Here is a 21,362-nt window from a genome sequence, read left to right as displayed (position 1 = left end):
CAATTAGCTGGGCGTGGTGATTCCCGCATATAATCCCAGCTACTCAGGAGGCTGAGACAGAAGAATTGCTCGAACCTGGGAGATGGAGGTTGCAGTGAGCTGAGATCACACCATTGCACTCCAACCTGGGCGACAGAGCAAGACTCCATAAAAAAAAAAAAAAAAAAAAAAAAAAAAGATGAAGTAAATATGGCAAAATGATAAAAATTGTTAAATCTAGAACACAGGATGTTTTCCATACTTCTAAGTGTGTATAAAAATTTATAACAAAATGTCAAACATATAGCTTCTTGCATTTCTAATTTTAAAATAGCGAACATAATTTATACATATTTATGAATAAGCATGTGCATTTATATGTACGTTAGAAGCAAAACCAAAATGGCCCAGTATATGAGCCTCAAAAACAGTAATAATTGCTCATCTAAAATGTTATTGCCATAATCCAGTCAGGGGTGATTCAAACTGAAATGATAAAACACAGAATTGCATAGTTACTGTGTTCTTCAATAAACTGTTCTTCCACATAAGTTATTTAGACAATTTAGAGGGATGGACAATCAATTGCATTATACCGGTTGCAAATATTTTACATTTTGAAAGTATTCAAATTTTAAAATATTTTGAAACTCCTATATTGCTCTTTTAATAAAAGCATTGTGACAAAAACGTCTAGATGGTCTGGCTAAAATCCCACTTAATATTTGATTTATTATAAATATAAATTACAAAAATTATAGATTATATAAAGTACTCTTAAGTAAAATACATATCATTTAATAAATGTGCCATATGTTCAATAATACCATGTGTGAGAAATATGCCTAATTAGGTCAAATTGGATTATCAATGGAAATACATGAAATGGCATTGTGTCTTAAACAAACAAAATTACCAAATAGCATAAAAACATCTAGAAATATTGTTGAGTCAGGATTATATGCAATACAGGCCATATATGTTTAAATATTCAGAGTTACTCAATGATTTTCCAATACTTATCATGATAGTCTGAAACATTTTATAAATCACATATTTCTGTGGTATCGGAAGCTAGATCTCTATGACATAAAATGAAGGAGATACTACTTAGTATATAGCATTCATTCTTTTAGTGAATATTTCTGTTTTCCTCCCAACTGGCAAGTATGTAGAGCAACATTCAGTCAGTACTTCTTAAAATGAATTAGTATTATAGCAGATTAAAACAATTCTTTTAGAGACAAGGTCTTGCTCTTGTCTCCCAGGCTAGAGTGCAGGGGCACGATCATGGCTCACTGTAACCTCGAACTCTTGGGCTCAAGAAAGCCTCCCACTCTAGTCTCCTGAGTAGCTAGCACTACAGGTGTGCACCACCACTCCACCCAGCTAATTATTATTATTTATTTTTTTTGAGGCAGAGTTTTGCTCTTGTTGCCAAGGCTGGAGTGCAATGGTGTGATCTTGGCTCACCACAACCTCCATCCGCCACCCAGGTTTAAGTGATTCTCCTGTCTCAGCCTCCCAAGTAGCTGGGATTACAGGCATGTGCCACCAGGCCCAGTAATTCTGTATTTTTAGTAGAGACAGGGTTTCACCATGTTTGTCAGGCTGGTCTTGAACACCCAACCTCAGGTGATCTGCTCACCTTGGCCTCCCAAAGTGCTGTGATTACAGGTGTAAGCCACCATGCTTGGCCTAATTTTTTGTTTTTTAATAGAGACTGATTGTGGCTATGTTGCCCAGGCTGGCCTCAACTCCTGGTCTCAAGCAATCATCCAGTCTCAGCTTCCCAAAGTGTTGGGATTACAGGTGTGAGCCACTGCACCCAGCTTTATAGCAGATTATTAAAATATATTTGGTCAGTGTAAACCAGTAAACCATATACTGTAGATAGGAGTATTAACTCTAAAATTAACTTTCAAGTCTCAATTATTCAGTTTGGTAGAACTGACAAATATTACCTTCACCATACATGACTTAATCTCAGTGTACATATGTTAGAATCTGTAAATTACCCAAATGACTCATTGATAGACAGGAGAATACAATAAAATAGAGCCACAATTTAGATTAATAAAATAGAGCCACAATTTAGTTTTGAGTTTCAAAGATAACCAATATTTCCATTAAATAAAATACAAATATACTGATTAAGTTCAATACTGAACTATGGGTTTTCAACTTACGTAACAATAGCTGTCCCCAAGTATATTTCTGTGTTTGTTTTTTTGAAATTTAGAACAGACTTTTCCTCTACTACTACAGATACAATTTGGCCCCAGGCTAGGTTAGAAAACATACATAAAACTTAATCTAATTTAATTAAAACACTAATAGCACTAATAGCAGTAAATTCTGTTCTCTAGAAACCAAAGGCCAAATAACTTAGGAGGGAAGGGGAAAAAAACAGAAGAAAAAGCTTTCCTTCTGAACCTAAGAACAGTTCTCAGGGAAATTTTGAAATGGCTGCTTTTTGCCTTGACATCCTTGTAACTCCCTTTCTGGGTTCCTCTTATGTCTGGGTGGAGTTCATTCTCTTCCTCATCTACCAATTCTTTGTGATATTCTTTTTTTTTGAGATGGAGTCTCATTCTGTTACCCAGGCTGGAGTGCAGCAGCATGATCTCAGCTCACTGCAGCCTCTGCCTCCTGAGTTCAAGTGATTCTCCTCCCTCAGCCTCCGGAGTAGCTGGTATTACAGGTGCACATCACCCCACCTGGCTAATATTTTTGTATTTTTAGTAGAGACAGGGTTTCACTGTGTTGGCCAGGAAGGAAGCAATCTGATTTAATTAATAAACAAAATGTGCTTGCAGCCCTTATTTAAAAATAATACTAAGCACCAGGTGGGCAGGTGTGGTGCCTCACACCTGTAATCCCAGAACCATGGGAGGCCGATGTGGGTGGATCACTTGAAACCAGGAATTCGAGACCTTCCTGGCCAATGCAGCAAAACACTGTCTCTACCAAAAAATACAAAAACAAATCACTGGGCACTGGTGGCTCACATTTGTAATTCCAACTACTTGGGAGGCTGAGGCAAAAGAAACACTTGAACCCAGGAAGCAGAAATTGCAGTGGGTCGAGATCACGCCACTACACTCCAGCCTGGGCCACAGAGCAAGACCCTGGCTCAAAATACAAAAACACCAAAAAACTAAGCATTGCAAATACTTAAACAGGGGAAGTTTTAAGACTCTCACAATTTGGAATGAGAAACTGTCACAAGAATGGGAAAGCCCGTTCAGGGAATGGGCAGACTCTCAAAAAGTTGCTATCCTATGATAGTGCCATTTAACATACAGCAAGAAATATGTCTTTCAGCTTCTGAATCCAGGCTCTTCACTTCCTCTAGGATTATGAAGTTTCCCTCTGCGTGGCCCATGGGGATGGAGGAGAGGGCTCTGCAGGTGGCTGGGTATTGGGCTATTTATTGTTAGGAACTGCTTTAAATAATTTAGGGAAGTAAAATTTGCATTCTTATTTACATTTGGCTCAGGATTAATTTGGAATTTGTTATATTTCATCAACACACACCCACCTGAGGGTTACAAGGGAAATATCTTTTGATATTAAAACTTAACTGCAGATGGTCAACTTCAGATTGGCCGTACAACATTGACAGCTGACTTTCTTGTTCTGACAGTCAAATACATTGCAATTATTTTCTGTCTAATTTCAAACTTCATTTGGAACAGTCTCTAAGCTTTGGTTGCTTAGGGAATACAGCATAAAAAAGGAAAAAATTGGAACAAAAAGTAAACTATATCGATATATTTTTATAAAATATTTAAGGGCAGAAGGAGATAGTGACACATGTAGTACACATGTAATACATATTCTTAGTCTCAGTCACAATAAGAAACGTTTCATTTCATCATGCTTTGGGAATCTGCACTCATAAAAATTTCTAGCATGTCTCCTATGAGTAGCAAAAAGGAATGATTGGATTTTTCTAGACATCAAGAAATTGCATAAAAGCATCACTCCTCTATGTCTAAAATGTTAAAAAAAACACACCATCACCACCACCACCACCACCAATGACGGTTTTTCAGGGAATGAATTTTAAAATACCAATGTTGGAATAGCAATTACCTGCAAGGGGCTCGCCAGGGACCTGTTTTTAGGTACTGTAAATGCTTTGAGAACATTGTCTTCATCTTCTGATGCTGGTGTCATTAAAACGGAACTTGTAAGAATATTCTAAAGGGAAGAGAATAATTTGAAATTTAAATGAGGTTGGATAATATGAGAGCCAACATTTTTCTAATACTGTAGAGAGTAGATTACTATGAGCTGATACGCATTAGCATAAAAAAATGCAGTTATCTGCCAGAAATTCTTCCCACTCTGAGCTAAAGGAGAACTCAACTATGTATGAACCTTAATCCCATTGTGGCAAACATCACCACAACACAAACCTCCTTTGGGATCCCACAGAGTGCTAGGCATGTGTTAGGCACTCAAAAAACATCTGTTAAATGAATTAATAAACACATGCCTTTAAAAATGGAAGATGTATTAAGTTCTGGGGAGAGAACAGTTTATTTACTATATTGGTACATAACTATCAATATTTTAGAGCTATAAATTATTGGCAAAAAATGGTGAAAAGTAGGGAATATAGAACAAGACGTACTGAGTTCCTACCCAGCACCACCACTTATTGGGTATATAATCTTGAGTGAATGATGAGGCCTCCTTGTGCCTCTGTTTTCCAGTTGACATAATGGAAATGATAATAATATCGACCTGGCCAGGCACGGTGGCTCAAGCCTGTAATCCCAGAACTCTGGGAGGCCGAGGTGGGTGGATCACCTGAGGTTGAGAGTTTGAGACCAGAGAGTTTGAGACCAGACTGACCAACATAGAGAAACCCCATCTCTGCTAAAAATACAAAATTAGCCAGGCATGGTGTCACATGCCTATAATTTCAGCTACTTGGGAGGCTGAGGCAAGAGAATCACTTGAACCTGGGAGGCGGAGATTGTGCGAAACTCCATCTCGAAAAAAAACCCCCAACCTTACAGGATAATTGTGAGGATTAATTGAATTAATTCATTGAAAGCCCCTAGAACAGTAATTACCACTTAGTACCTACTAAATAAATAAAGTTGTCATTAGCTCTGATTTTCGTTAAGACATAAGGACAACCATTCACAAATTATAAACTTTAAAAATGGTGGTAGTAAACCGAAGCAAGTGGGTACAATACTGTGCATCTACTATAGACACCGTGGGTGATACCATAATAGATGCTACACAAACCAAACCAGAGACAACTTAACAAGAAGAAAATATTATTTAGAAGACAAATAAATTAAAGGAAAATATAAAAATTAACATTGTTTTTATGGAAATATCCATATAGCAGATTTTTTAAAATGGCAAAGCACTCAAATCATAAGAAAACAAATAACAAAAAAGCCTGCTATGTTTCTCACACACAAAAATATCTCAACTTTAAACTCTACATTAATAATCATTTTTTCAGGCCAGGGTTGGTGGCTCACACCTATAATCCCAGCACTTTGGGAGGCCGAGGCGGGCGGATCACCTGAGGTCAGGAGTTTGAGACCAGCCTGAACAACATGGAGAAACCCCGTCTCTACTAAAAATACATTTTTAAAAATCTTGCGCAGGAGAATATTTAGAAATAAGATGTCTTAAAGAGGGAGCGCGGAAAGCGTAGCAGCCCTATGGGCCACACACGGGATTTTGTGAGACACCAGCATCACATAACAACTTGGGGGCTGCTGCGCACATACTTACCGGTGCATCTGCCACAGGTGAGGTCTGTGCAAACAGTTGGGTATTCAGACTGTCCCCTTCCCAGTGGTGTGAGCAGAAAAAGCTTCCTGATTTATCAGTTGGAGATTCCACCTTAAAGCATATAGAAAGTGCTTTGCTGATTCTAGAACTAGAACTTCCTATGAAACGTTTAGTCAGGAGTGTATTTCTGGCCAGTTCCTCAAATACTTGTATAAAACTATGTTGCTAACTTGCACTATCAACTCAGTTTGCTCTATCTTCTGGATTCAACAAAGAACCACTGACGGCAAATTTAAAACGTGACCAGCTCCAAATTTTACTGCCCCAGTAAAGCTCCTGTGTTTTCAACCAATGTTCTGATTCTAGGTGTTTATTTTATTAAGAATATATTTTAGTGATATCCGTGTGTTGCATCTGTCATGGATTTTATTTTGGTGACAAAAGACTGGTTTTTAATCACACTCTGCATTACTGAATAAGATAATCAGATTTTTAACTATGAGAAAAAAATCAAATATTTATCTTTACAAGAAAATAAGTTCAAGAGGCATTGTATCTAACCTGCTGGAAAACAGTTGTTGCCAATGAGCTAAAACTCTGATCCTTGCAGGTTAGATTTCCTACAATGAATTAAAGATACTATTATTTTAATTCAAATTCCAATTCTTCACAATATCTAAAAATGAAATATCAACTATCTATAATCAGTAATGTTTCCAAGTACATTAAAAAGCTGTTTCCCTCCCTTTTCTTGATACTCTTTAGCATGTTTTCTGTCCAAACACGAAGCAAACAGAGATGGCTTGGCTTCTCAAAGGAAAGGTGGATGATGCCTACAGTCTGGCAGTACCTTTTCTCTGTTCCTTGTATGAAAATCTTGCATGTAAAGTGGTGGTGGTGTCTGCCAACGGCAGACACATAAAGCTGTACACAAGGAGCAAAGGGGAGGATTCTCAGCTTGTTGCTTCCAAAGGATTTCGTGTTTACCTCTTGTTTGATTTTCTTCAGTAAGGGTGGTCCATTTTCCTGAAACTCAGCAACAATTCCAGATTCATCAGATTCCTGTTTGATCACATCCTGCAGGTCTTCTACTAGATGAGAGGGTGTCTGAGGCTACAGGGAAGAGTGGGTATTTTTGCATCAGAGGAGAACTCCTGTCGGGACTAATACACCAACCAAACCCAAGAACTTTTCTAGAACTTACTAGCATCTTCAGGGGACCATATTTAATTTCTTGAGCTGCAAGTGCATGTTTGAATGGTGTAGGAGTTCTTGGACAGCTTTCTAGGATTGACCTTTTGATAGCTGGGGTTCTAAAACTTTAAAAAGAAAACAAGCAGTGGCTCAATATAAAAGAATGCATGTCCTTTACATGGCTTTACCTGTTACATTTAATATTTTTCCACTGAATACCATACACTCTGTTATGGATATGGAATTGGGTATGCTGATTAATCATATTCCTTGTTAAGAAAAAGAAATATCACATATTTCCAAATATTTTAAAATATTATACCCATAAGAATAAAAGCATTAAATGATTTTCTATTTTTCCTTAATGGCTCTGAAGACACACGTAGTGCCCATGGCCTGTATAAGACTGTACGCATCAAGAAAACCTGATGTCATTTACAAATCAGTTTTCCCTTTTCATGAAAACAGAGCCCGTGCTACAAAACATGTTAACCTTTTAAAATTTACTTTTTGTACTTTGAAATAAAAGTGCATTTCTTTTCAAGGTTTCTGATAATTCTCACTGATTTTCTCTGCCATTCCTTTGAATTGATCAATGCTTTATTGAATAAAGATGACTGCTTACTCATCCCTTGGCTTCTAATCATATAATATTCCTGGGGATGTCAGAAGAGGTCCTATCTACACATAAATTCAAAAAGAAAATATAAGATTAAAAATATGACCTAAAAATAAATAATCAACAAATAAAATTAAATAAAAACTACAACCAAGTAAGAAACCATACTCATTCTTCTTCTGAAGTTTATAATTAGAGAGGAAAGAAGGTTAAAAAGCTTGCTTTCCTAAGAAGGCCTTATTGAAGGAACAAACAAACTGGATGTAAAAGTTTTATGAAAATTACTTGTGCATATATAGAAAATCTTGGAGTAAGTTACAAAAGGTAACTTAGTTTACGTTCCCATCTTCTACCTCTAGGTAGTTCTAATGCACCCAGGACAGATACATGCAATGTGGGACTAGACATGATTATATGTAAGTGGGCAGTAAAATTATACACATACAAGTGGATCAGACATCTGAGGACTATATTCCATTAATTAAATATAAGTAAATAAGATAAATAATCTTATTCCTGAACCAAAGACTTACACAGTATTTTCCTTTTGAGTTTTCACAGTCTGGTCTCTATGAAACGGTGTTGTAACAGTCAGCTTGTGACCAATGAGAGGGGTGGAAGTTAAAGAAGGCATTTCCAAGTCTGAGTTTTCATGGTTACTGGAAGTGTTTAAGAACTAAATATGGAGAGAAAGAAAAAAATTACTTAGACAGTACTTCTTTATTCCATCCAATTTAAAAATCGCACCTAGGGCCGGGCGTGGTGGCTCACGCCTGTAATCCCAGCACTTTGGGAGGCCGAGGCGGGTAGATCATGAGGTCAGAAGATTGAGACCACCCTGGCTAACACAGTGAAACCCCATCTCTACTAACAAAAAAAAAAATTAGCCAGGCTTGGTGGCATGTACCTGTAGTGCCTGAGGCAGAAGAATCACCTGAACCCAAGAGGCAGAGGTTGCAGTGAGCTGAGATCATACCACTGCACTCTAGCCCGGGTGACAGAGAGAGACTTCATCTCAAAAAAAAAAAAGAAAAAATCACACCTAGGTAATAAGAATGTTTTACTGACGTACTATATTAAATAATAAAGATGCTAACAAGCATGTAGTGTTGACCAGAGAATTGTTTTATTTCGATTGAGCACCCAAGATTTGGGTGTGGTTTCCAAGAAATAAGATCTAGGGTCAATGCTGAAAAATGTGCAAAACTGTGCGAAAATATTCTCAATAAATGACACTTGTCATTAAAGAGAATGAGAGGTGTTATTTATTAACATTTAAAAGGCTTTAGTGATTTTGGGGGAAATAATAGTTAATAACTCATAGTTTCCTTTCATACTTTGTTTCTTCTCTTTAATAATCTATGGACCAAAATTATTACTATAGAAGGTCTACATTATGTGGAAAATTCTTGAATAATAAACTGTGTCTCTCAGAACACTAATGTTCTGGGAAAAAAACTAGGTGTTCCTTAAACAATTCCAAGGTAAAATAAATTTGGGAAACATAACATATTGTCATCTTTTCCTGGAAGTTCCCAAGGCACAATGGCATATTAATAACTCTGAGAAGTCCTGCAGTTAAAAAAAAAAGTGTTTTAAGACTTGGGGTCTCACTATGTTGCCCAGGCTGAACTTGAACTCCTCGGCTCAAGTGATCCTCTTGCCTTAGCCTCCCCAGTAGCGAGGATTACAGGCCCATGCCACTCTGCTCAGCTAAGAAATCCACTTTTATCTTTGTTTGATTCAGTGTTTCCCAAATGTATATGACTACATCATACCTAAATCTGTTCTTAAATTCAACAGATACAATTGGAAAAATGTTTTAAAGTGCTAAATTATCTATTAATTTTAATGATTTAAACAATTTAGGAACACAAATCTCTTAATAAGAATTGTAATTTTCATGCCTTAAAAAAGCTGTATGAAATAAAAATATTTGTTGGCAGAAACTGCACTAGTAAAATAGTATGGCACAACTCAAAAGCGCCAATGTTGAGAAACTGAGATTAAAAATACGTTCTTCTCCTTAAGCATTTGTTTCTCATCCTCTTCCCAAACTCTTCCACTGAAAGATGGATTGGAACCTTTAAGTTTTCTAGCTTTAAATTTTCTAATTGGAACCCAAATGTTATATAAACACAATTTGGTTCCCTCCTCCCCTGGGTCAGTGGATTGCATAAGAATAAATGAACAACGAGGCAGAAATGATGTTAAAAATTTTAAAGGGAAAGATCAGATGGGAGAAAAAGAAATAGAAATGTTAAACTCTAGCGTTGAAGGAACTAAAAGTACGTTTCATGCAACTATCTTTCAAAACCACCCAAAAAGGAAAAGAGAGAATGATGCCAAAATCAACAGTCAGCCTGCAGACAGCCTAAACTTTGGGAGGCAGTATAACTTAGCAACAGCTAGATTCAAGGACGGGATGAAATCAGCAAGGGCAGCAGTAATTAGTCATTTGTTCCAAAGTATTAGTTTCTAGATTATTAAGGCTCAGGTGTCTGCTGAAAATTAGTAACAGCTGTGCAGAAATTGTGCTCTACCTGCGAGGGAGAGAAGGGTAGGCTTTTGACAGGGGAATGCTTGGGAGTTGAGCTGCTGACGTCAGCAAATATGAAGGGGCTAGAGTCTCCAGTGGCTAAGGGGCCGGCCTGTCCCCGTTTTTTTCGAAGGATGACCAGTGGAATTGTGCTGTGCCTCGCAGGAGGTAAGACCTTGGGTGGGTCAAGTGAACCCTCACTCAACACGCGTTTGTTCACCCTCAGGCTAGGTTCTCCTGCAGGTCTAGTCCCATGGCCCTCTCTTTGCTGAAGCCGGAGGGCTTTGCCTGTGTGATGTTGGCTAGGTGAAAAATCTGCTTCTTCAAAGAATTCAAAACTGCTGAGATCACACCATGATGAAGAATCCTGAAACAATGTGGGAGGCACAGAACTTTGAGACAGTGTGTGCCATCATCACCTGAAACAGCACTGAGAGAGAGATGCTCAACGCAAAGCAAACACTGGGCCCGTGGGTTTGGCTTCTTGAGCAACAGCTTCAAGATGAGCAGTTGCTCTATTATGCTGCGGTAGAGTAGTCTAGCGGGCTGCCTCGAGGCTGGCCCTCTGCATGTGCTGCAGGGACCTCCCAGCTCTCTACATCTGCATGCAATGGAAAGCAAAGTGAAGACCTTTTCTAGATGGCATATATGGCAATGGTCATCTCTTGTCCAAAGACTGTGTCATAAATGCTTTTTAACCAACTGGGAAAGGAACCAAGTGTTTGCTATGGAGGTGCTGAATACAAATTTGTTTCACTAAAGATGATTCATCTCAGTGAAGCAATGGGGCCAGTAATCAATAAATGCGTTTTGTGGAAAGAGCCAGGTATGACCAAAGAACTGATTATCACTTCAAATCCACTAAAAAATTGCTTTAAGCTCTGAATAAGCCAGATCCTTAATGTGCTATTCAAAAGCAAGACAAAATTCTAGAGAAGCACCATGAAGTAAGCAAAGGAAAAAAAAGTTAAAAGTAACTCAAACACCATTCCATTCCAATAATCCAAGCTCTGCTTTATAACTCATGAATTTGACTATTTTAAAAAATGTGACTTCTGAAGGAAAAGTGTGAAAATGTAAAAAAACCTCTTCCTTCAAAAGTCCTATGTTGTAAGTATTTATAAATACTTTTGTCTTGGTAGTCTAGGAAATTGGAGCTTTGAAAAAAACATATTTATGAAGACAAAAATCATACTTTTACCTTTACATGAATATATGCTAATAACATCTTGGCTATAGAAAATGGCAATGATTTAAGACATGGGTTTTATAATTTATCTTCCAGAATCGTTAACTTCCCTTCACAATTCTACTTACAGAATCTATAAATTGGAGTGTTTCTGCAAATTCTAGGAGGTTCTTAACATTATCCAGAATGGTGCCCTGGTGGACGATCATGCACCTTGCTGGCGAGGCGCTTTCTTCAGGTAGGGAGCCAGGATCCGCTGGCAGAGATGGAGTGGAGTGGTGCTCTCCCAAACAGGAAACAGGTGCACTGTCTCCATGAGGTCTGGTGTGGTCGGCAATGGTGGTGCTGTGCCACCCGGGGTAGCTGCATGTGTGGTTCTGTGTCTAAGGAAGGGGGAAGGGTGTAGAAATAAAGAGAGGGGAGAAGAAAGGGAGAAGGAACTTAGCAATGAAGTTGCACAAGGTATCAGATGCTGTTGGAGGAAAGATAAGAGTAGTTGCATCATCCCAAACTTACGCCTATGAAACAGTTGTCAAGATGTTTCCTTTTATCAATGCAACACCCTGTTTTTAATAGTGCTAGAGGTTGTACCTGTATGATTACCTTAAATTGTGATCATTTTGTAAAAACATCAAATCACAGGTCTATGTTACAAAGTATAATTCTCATATTGTCTTAAAAATCCACTTTAATATAATTTGCCAAGGGTCCATACGTGCCTGCTGCGAGTGAGGAACTGTCCTATTTGCATTCTAACCACAAAAAAGCTGGAGGACTCAGGAGTGCGAGTTGCTTTGATCTGCACCTAGTCTCGTTGCTTCTGTCCCTTTCTGATGCTACAGATTGCACTGATGCAGTGAAGCGCTGCCAGATCAACGTGGTTAGGAAAGCAGAAGAGCAAATTAACAGAAGTCTCCTTACAGTATGACCACACAACAGGAGAAATTGCAAAACATTAACTAAAGTTAAAAAGTGGTCGAACTAGCATGTGCACACAATCATCTTATTATTTAACAAAAAATAAATGTACCCCTAGGAAGACCTACTGGGCCTCACTTCTCTTTTATTGTCTTTGTTGGTTGTGTATCTATGTTACAAAGCACAAGGAGCTATCCCAGTTGGCTGCCCAGTCACTAAAAAAGATGTCAGAGTTCAGTAATGGCCCACATAACTTTCACACATACAAATAAAAGAGAGCAGCTAATGTTATTTAGGAAGAGGTTTTATATATAACCTTTTACATGTATATATAGAACATGCATCAAATCACATCTGAAATTATAAAATATGAAAATATAGGTTAAGAAAATAATAGAAAAAATGGTACTATATAGATACATAGCTCTGTAGAAAATGCAGTTTTTCATTTGTTTTATCTTTGCTAGTCTTTAAACTGATTATAGTCCTTCTGAAGAAAAAAACATTGATAATGACAATCACAATTGGATATTGCATTTCTATTGCAATTACAAAAAGACTGCTTCCAATGTAATCAGCATATATTCTGATATCAATTGCATTTTACTACATTCAACTTCTTGTGTTGAGACATTCTGAATGGATACATAGCACCTTGGTAAGTATAATATTTAGAAGAGAAGAGTGCTTAGGTAAACTGAGGCAAAGCTGCTATCCCCTCCATTCAAGTACATGATGTTAGTCTTACTGGTAGTGCCTGCTGTCCTTTTAGCTCGTTCTCAGTTGACATTAGGAGCAATTCTAATTCCTTTATTCTCTTTTCCTTCTCAGGGTCTTCATCATTATAGTGTCTCTGAAATTACAAGGTCAGGGAAATAAAGACAAAGTTCTGACTGGAAGCTGCAAATACAATGGGTGTAGCCTATATGGTCATGAGGTACCAAAGACAGCCCAAAGAGCCTCAGTGTGACAGCAACACCCACCAAATTTGGCTCCTGTGGAAATCTCTATAAATGTTACTTCAGACTTAAGGGAGTGATGTGAAATCTCAGGCTAGAGTGGATGCTGACTGATGAATTATTTCATTCTGCAACATCTAAGAATCAGAAAATTCCAGAGCAAACTCACTCTAGAAGACAAGATTGGTAGATGGCTGGCTGAGACTCTGCTCTCCTCTCCACGTTCCCTTTCAAGTTCAGTTGCTCAGATGAAAATATGTGTTTAGATGAAAGAAATAAAGCATTTCTTAAAAGTGGTGCCTTGAATAGTGAATGAGTTTCCTTATAAAATGATCTTACCTGAATGGCTGCGGCAGCTGGCTGAGGGACATTGACTATATTTACATGTAATGCTACAGGGTATGGAACATGACTGGAGACCTAGATGGGAAAGAGAGACAAAGGCCACGTCATTCAGGGTTACATATGCTTCAGAGCACTTGGCTTCCTGAGGTTTTGCTCTGGGACTGAAATACACTAAACAATTTTTAAAAACCTTTTATTGTGAAATGTAGCCAGGCCTTTAAAATGGCTAAATAGCTAAAGCAACATAGTGAAAAAATTTAAAGTGCTCATCAATCCTTGGGAAGTGTTGATGAGCACTTTAAATTTTGGGAAGTTATTGGCACTTTAATTTCCTTAATTAGAGAAAAACACAATGAAAAAATATATAATCTAAAATACACGAATGAATGTTTGAAAATAGTTTCTATGGGAAAAACTGATGGTACCAGCTGTGTGTAAATAAAAATATTTTTCTTGGAATAATTATGAATTTTAATAAAAAGCACAGAACTTCCTATGATAATGTATCCATCTGAGACCTTTCTATAAAGTTTGTAGTCAAATGCATGAACAGAGAAGAATAAAAACTATTTATGAACATGTTTTACGTAGAATTTGCATATGAGCCTACCCATTCATGGGTAAGTTTCATCACTTATTATTGTTAGTCTTAAGATTAAAGTTTCTCGATTTCTTTTGCTCTTTTTCTTCTTTTCCCACCTATTATGGATTATCTCTTTCTCTAAATATAAATATCTAGAAATAAGAAAGGGATCACACTGATCCAAAGGACACTAAAAGGAAGCATCAGAAAATGAATGTCACAAAGTTCTGCTCCTGACTTAGAATAAGAAGGTAAACACTTACCAAGTGAATAAATTAAGACATGTCTGCTAGATCATTACCAGAACTGAACATACCATAACCACTGAATTTCAGTGTCAAATTCTTGCCTCTTTAAATATACCTTCCATTTTGGTTTTGGAAGAGAGAAATGTTAATCTACAAATGCAACTCCATTCCCCTATTCTTCGGCAGTACCTTAAATACATTTACATTCAAAGGTTACCTTCAAATTAGATTTGAAGCAGCAAGTTAGAATTCTAGTCAGCACTGTCTCTACGTCACCCTGAGCAAAGCACTTACCATCTTCATTTCTGTAGACATAAACCAGGGATAACAAACAATATCTACACCCCATCTACCTCAAAGGGCATTGGTGAAGACTGGCCGTGATCATGCCCAGGAAAGTTCTCTGAACAGTATACAACTGCAAAATGTGATTACTACCTGGAACTAAATTAACCATCTCTCTCATTAAACTAGATTCTCAAGAATGGCTTACATTTTGTGCTTCAGAAATGTGGTAATAGGAGTAGTCATTGTTAACGGAGGGCTGGCCAGTTGCAGGGAGTTGGGCTGTAGGTGGAGCCTGAGCAAAACCCATCAAATGACTGTTCTTCTGGAAGCTTGTGGCCACTGCTGGCTGGCTGGCTTTTGAAGAGTCCTGCAGATAACCTTCCTGTTCGACCTTTCGACGCATTGTAGAATTCCAGTGGTTCTTGATAGCATTATCAGTTCTGCACAGAAATATATCACATACAAATTTCACATACAAAAAATTTCAATTCAGATTAAACTGAATTGACAGAAAACTGTTTCTAACACAGGCCTTTCCCTTGGGCCCACTCATAGTTTTTCCCCTTTTTAATAGTTTCCTTCTTCTCCACCCCCTAAGTTCAGGCTTTCTCTATTGCCTCGTTAGAAATCCATAGATTTCTCTTAGTAATACAATCTGGAATGCACATCTTTTTCTAGAAATGTCAGTATCTTTTAACCATTTCATTTCCTTGGTAAAGGAGTATTTTCAATACAATAACGCTTCATATTTATTCTGACCGTTTGTGGTACAAGACTCTAACACAATGTAAAGTTCTAGCTGCTTTGAAGAAATTCCTCCTTTGAATGTGGCACAGCAGGGCCTACACACCACGACAGGGACAGACAGGGTGAAGTTTGGTGGATGATAAGATGTTGCTGATGAAGAATACTTCACTCTTTATCTCTTGAAGCACTAGCAAGAACTTTTGAGACCAAAAAACCTCCTACCCTTTAAAAACCACCCCAATTGTTATTCCGATCAGACAGAGATGAGAGTGGAAAATGGCATTCCGAAGGGAAAGATCCTAACCCCCCCCAGTATAGTTTCAAACAGCAACACATTTTTACTAAAGTCTTTCCATTCTCAGGAAAAACAGTTTCTCAATTCAAAAAAACCGTTTAAGCCTCCCTTTTACTATTTCAATGGGGGTGGGGGAATGTATGCTAAAGAAAGAGGAAGTTTAATAGCTTTGTTAATTTTGAGAAGAATCAGCAGTGTATCCTCTGAGGCCATATGGGAATGAAGACCTCTTTTTACCAACCTCTTGAATTTTCTAAGTTTATACTGAACTATGAGGGTACAAATGCATTGAAGCATCACTGGAGAATACTACACAAACTTTCTCCTGGATTATGAAGCTCAAGAATAAAATTATTTTTAATATTTTCTATCTATATCATTTTAATGCAAGATTTATCATTAAAAGTACTGCTTTCCAAAGTAACGAAATCTGTTATATACTATTTAAGTGGGAAAAATGGGACAAAAATGAGCTTCCATAGTTATCTCTCAAAATGAGGTCATTTCTTTGCCTTGTTCATTGAAAAGAAAGCATTATTACACTGACATTTAAAATCCTGGAAGTGGTATGAGAATTCGAGAAACACCTTATTTCTTTAATCAACGGAGTAAAAAATTAAGCAAACTGGCATAATAAAATGAATATTGGTGGCCAGGTACGGTGGCCCATGCCTATAATCTCAGCACTTTGGGAGGCGAAATGATTGCTTGAGGCCAGGAGTTTGAGACCAGCCAGGGCAACACAGCAAGACCAACTCTGCAAAAAGTGTTTTAAAATCAGTTAGGTGTAGTGGCTTGTACCTGTAGGCCTAGCTACTCAAGAAGCTGAGGTGAAAGGATCCCTTGAGCCCAGGAGTTCAAGGATGTATTGAGCTATGGTCATGCCGCTGCACTCCAGCCTGTGTGACAGAAGAAGCCTCTGTCTCTTAAAAAAAAAAAAAAAAAAAAAAAAAAAATTTAAAGAAATGAAGGAGGCCAGGCGCCATGGCTCACGCCTATAATTTCAGGACTTTGGGAGGCCGAGGCAGGTGGATCACGAGGTCAGGAGATTGAGACCATCCTGGCCAACAGGGTGAAACCCCAGCTAACACAAAAATGAACTGGGCATGGTGGCAATGTGCCTGTAGTCCCAGCTACTCAGGAGGCTGAGGCAGGAGAATTACTTGAACTCGGGAGGCAGAGGTTACAGTGAGCTGAGATTGCACCACTGCACTCCAGCCTGGGCGACAGAGCAAGACACTGTCTTAAAAAAAAAAAAGAACATGGTTATCAGGAAAATGGTAGCTGAGTTCTTTTGAGTCACTTAACCACCTATGTGAACTCAGCCAGAGACAAACTGCCTTCAGTTTCTTTCTATGCATTTAGAGTTTTATAATTTACCAAGTTCTTTGACATTCATTTTACTTGATCCTAAAACTGGCCCTGTGTGAGTCATTTTGGAAATAGGGAAATTGAGGCTGGGGAGAGTTAAATGTCTTTACCCAGGGCTCACTGTCAGGTGGATCCCAGAAGTTCTCAACCAAATAAACTCTAAGATGTCTTCAGTCTCTAAAAGCTATGTAGCTGGTTTATCTAATAAAACACTTATGACTGATGAAATTTAATTCACTCACCATACATTTAAAGCAGAAATGTCCAATACCCACTCCCTCATTCTTCCCGATCAATATATTTTTTTGACATATTATTACCGTCCAGGCAGTAGCTTTGCGATTTCTGCCCATCTGTTCCCCAGTCTCTTGTGTGCCTGGTAAATAATTCTGTCTTCCTCTTCTGTCCAGGAGGTTTTCTTAACTTCTGGATTCAAGTGGTTATGCCACCTCTCCCTACATTGTTTTCCAATTCTCCCCTTTAAGTGCTTGGCAATAACAGACCAACGTTTCGGACCGTATTTCTGTACAAGCTCTATCACCTTCAGACAAACACACAAAAATAACCTATGTTTTAATGTTATGTAATGAGTCAGTATAATCATTCTTCAGTGTTACATCTAAGATCTTTAGAAAATTTCCAAAATTTGCTTTCATTCATTGGAAATATGGGAATAGACTCCTCTACTTCCTGTTTGCCCATTTTACCTGCTTCCTCAAACAGAAAAAAATTCAGCGTTTGGGGAATATTCTTAATTATGATTCACACACCAATGAAGAAAGAACTTACTCTCTGATCTTCTTCTTTGGTCCAAGGACCCTTGATGAGCTCAGGGTTTAATACTTTCTGCCATCGGTGCTGGCACTGCACATCTGTTCGATTCTAGACAAATAGAGTAGGCACCACCATAAAGATATGAAGTGATAAGCACATGAATTCTTTGTTGTCATAGAGTCACACACAGACCATAAGCAGTGAAAATATTTAAGAACATTTTAGAGCATGTTTAGAGCTCACCTATCCCTCATTATTTACAGGCTACAGAACATGTATGTCATCCATCAAAGTTGCTCTAAGATTATACACTCTGCCTCCTGAAGGAAACAGTCCTGCCACATGAACCAAAGGACCATCATACTACACACGCACCTGTCAACTTAACCTTAACCTGAGATACTTCTGCAGAGTATCTACATGGCCTAAGGCTTGATAGAGATTCTATATTATCAGGCTTTCATGGAAACCCACCCTAAATGACTAAAATTTGCTTCCCATTCCAACAAGAGATGTGCTTCGATTCAGGACCACGGTATTTATATTGCAGAAGGAATAAAGATCCATAAAAGACAGGTCCTATGTTACAGGAGCTTGTAATCGTTTAAGAAGGAAAAGACAAATAGATGACTGATTATCACAGAGGCTGAATTTGATTCATATGGAAGAAAAGACCAAAGCAAAATGATACTGAAGTGAGGAAAGAAGCATCTTCTTAGGAGGAGAAATGGTTTCCTTGGGAGGAGTCTGGAAGAGCTCTTCATAAGGACTTTGAAAGATGAACAAAACTTCAATTGGTGATGTAAAAGGAGAACATTCTAGGAGGTGGGAACACCAGGAGCAAAAGCCCAGAGGAGGGAAAGCAGAAATAAATTCAAGCAAACCTGCTTACAGAGAGGAAGTAGGAAACAGAACTGGAGCTAGAAGTTGGGGCAATAGATGAGGGCCTCTGTGTGCCAGGTCAAGGCAGTTTACTTAATTTGTGAGTTCTAAGTCACTGTGGCTGGTTTTGAAAAGATAAGGTACAGCTGCATTTTAGGAAGTCTCACCTGCCAATGGTGTTTGGGATGGATGGAAAAGTAGAAAACTGGCCAGGCACGGTGGCTCACACCTGTAATCCCAGCACTTTGGGAGGCTGAGGTGGGTGGATCACTTGAGGTCAGGAGTTTGAGACCAGCCTGACCAACATCGTGAAACCTTGTCTCTACTATAAATACAAAAATTAGCCAGGTGTGGTGGCGGGCGCCTGTAATCCCAGCTAAGGTGGAGGTTGCAGTGAGCCGAGACTGTGCCACTGCACTCCAGCCTAGGCGACTAAGCTAGACTCCGTNAAAAAAAAAAAAAAAAAAAAAAAAAAAAAAAAAAAGAAAAAAAAAAAGAAATAAAGAAAAATGAAAAACTACAAGTGGGGAAGCCAGTTAGGAAGTTGTATGATAGTCCAAATGAGAAGGCAGGAGCCTAACCTTCAGCACAACTATGAGAATGTAAAGGACGGGACTGACTATAAAGGAATTCCAGTATCCTTAGTAACTGCTCGGATGTAGGGGTTGGGGGGATGCGCTAAGTTAAGAAACATCTCCAGAATTTTAAACCCTGGTGCCAAAAGTATTACTATTGACAAAAATAGGGAATTTAGGAAAAACTGACTTGGAGAAATAACAAGCTTAATCATCTACCACGTAACAAATCATCGAAATACGAATTAACCTATAAATGAAAAGATAAAACAAGCAATTATTTTTAAAATTCGATAATCTAAATTATAATAATTGATTCTAATAATCTAAATTCCAATAATCAATTTAGAAATCCCAATTATATGCATTATAATATAAAATGTAAGTTATGGGTAGGGCATTTCTCCTACTTCTTAAATGTGAGCAAATAATGCATTGTCTTAATAACCCCTCCTAGAATATTTTATAGAAATCACTGGGAGAAGCTTTCCTTTTGTAATAAGAAAAAGTTACTAACTTACCGGGAGAAAATTGGCAATAACTTTCCAGTCATCTGTTCCATTCTGTTCCACCAGCTTCTTTAGTTTTTCATCCTATGACATTTAAAGGTAATCCTAGGATATCAGTCATTTACTATATAACTCTGTTCAAGTTAAAGTGACTGAGGGAATGAATCCAGAATAAAAAATCTCTCAAAAGTATCCAAATACAGCAGATATTAATGTAATATACTGACTTGGGAGCACATATTTAGAGTCAGACCAGAGTTGGCATCTTGACTCAACTACTGATTAATTGTGTAAAGTGGGTTTATCATTTTCCCTTTCTGTGCCTTAGTATTGCCATCTATAAAATGGAAATTAACAGGGTTATTTGGGGATTAAATGAGGGGATTTATTAACATGAGGTTGATATTAACAGGGTTATTTGGGGATTACATGAGGTAATTCTGCAAACACTTATCATAATGCCTGGCATATAGTGAGTGTTTAATATATAAATAACTGCTTTACTCTGTGGGGAAAATGCATGCCAGTGCTTTATTCAGTACACATTTACCTATGGCAATAAATAAAATCTTGAGCAAGAAATAGAATATTTCTAGTTATTTTAACCCTTTATAAAGAAATGAAGATGATTTTTAAAATTAAACTTGAAGGCTAAATACAATCATTTAGTTTTTGCACCAATATATTCACAATTTAAATGAGGCCAAATGTGTTATAACATAAAAGACACTAAACATTTGCAGGAAATCAGTTCTTTTAGTTTATATGCTGTTCACAATCCTACCAGTTCATAAGTGTCTTTAAAATGTATTTCTTCTCATGTTTCTTCAAAGGTAACATTCATACACAGTGAAGGTCCCTGGTACAATACCATACACAAGAATTAGGAAACCAATGTTGACAACAGAATTTCCATAGCATAAGGATTAGCCAAGTGCACAACCTTAATAGGTAAAATGTGAATTTCCTATGGACCCCTCTGGGAATCCTCTCTGCCTGTCAAAACGAGCTCTGGTTTAAATGAAGCAGAGCACACTGAAACTGAAGATGAGCCAATACCATTTATTGTAACACGAATCATCTAAAATTAGTTGCAAAAATGTCTAAGAACATTAGAGAAACTTTTCTCCACATATTATTAATTTTGCTTCTAAAGTATTTTTCCATTCCTACAAAATCAAACTTTTGACAAGCTAGTCGAAAAAGAAACAGGGGAAGCAGATGTGTCTTCATCCATTATTGGATGCTTTCAGAGCATACCTTCATATACATGGCTCTGTGAAATATACCAAAGATATCAAATTAATACATTGTAAAAAGATGAGTTCTCTGAGTGTCCTTTTGTCTATTTTGTTTTGGGGAAAGTAAGTCATTCACTTATTCAGAGAACATTTATTAATATCTTACTTTGGATCAAGCACTTGTGAGTTGAGGAAACACAAAGATGAACAGACGTTTTAGCTGGGCATGGTGGCACATGCCTGTAGTCCCAGCTACTCGGGAGGCTGAGGCAGGAGAACTGCTTGAACCCAGGAGGTGGAGGCTGCGGTGAGCCGAGATCATGCCATTG

General features: G+C 37.8%; 1 protein-coding gene across 5 annotated transcripts in view; it reads right to left on the bottom strand.

The window, feature by feature from the left end:
• MYB (MYB proto-oncogene, transcription factor) overlaps window positions 1-21,362 on the bottom strand; it is a 39,816-nt gene that overhangs the window by 13,173 nt on the left and 5,281 nt on the right. For 3 of the 5 annotated variants that reach the window (XM_017518146.2, XM_017518147.1, XM_037734764.1), the window contains 13 exons: window positions 19,805-19,876; window positions 17,842-17,934; window positions 17,373-17,593; window positions 14,845-15,079; window positions 13,515-13,595; window positions 12,965-13,069; window positions 11,427-11,681; window positions 10,114-10,476; window positions 8,104-8,246; window positions 6,962-7,076; window positions 6,745-6,870; window positions 5,758-5,868; window positions 4,081-4,188 (listed from right to left, as the gene is read on the bottom strand). In XM_017518146.2, the coding sequence (XP_017373635.1) occupies window positions 4,081-4,188; window positions 5,758-5,868; window positions 6,745-6,870; window positions 6,962-7,076; window positions 8,104-8,246; window positions 10,114-10,476; window positions 11,427-11,681; window positions 12,965-13,069; window positions 13,515-13,595; window positions 14,845-15,079; window positions 17,373-17,593; window positions 17,842-17,934; window positions 19,805-19,876 (2,028 nt within the window). The remainder of the gene's footprint in view (window positions 1-4,080; window positions 4,189-5,757; window positions 5,869-6,744; window positions 6,871-6,961; window positions 7,077-8,103; window positions 8,247-10,113; window positions 10,477-11,426; window positions 11,682-12,964; window positions 13,070-13,514; window positions 13,596-14,844; window positions 15,080-17,372; window positions 17,594-17,841; window positions 17,935-19,804; window positions 19,877-21,362) is intronic. The other 2 variants (XM_017518148.2, XM_037734765.1) reach the window with 1 other exon arrangement.

The sequence above is a fragment of the Cebus imitator genome, unplaced genomic scaffold, assembly GCF_001604975.1.
Source record: "Cebus imitator isolate Cc_AM_T3 unplaced genomic scaffold, Cebus_imitator-1.0 Scaffold659, whole genome shotgun sequence".
NCBI classification, from domain to species: Eukaryota; Metazoa; Chordata; class Mammalia; order Primates; family Cebidae; genus Cebus; species Cebus imitator.
Note: the sequence above shows the minus strand (reverse complement) of the source record. Positions and strands in the feature narration are given on the sequence as shown.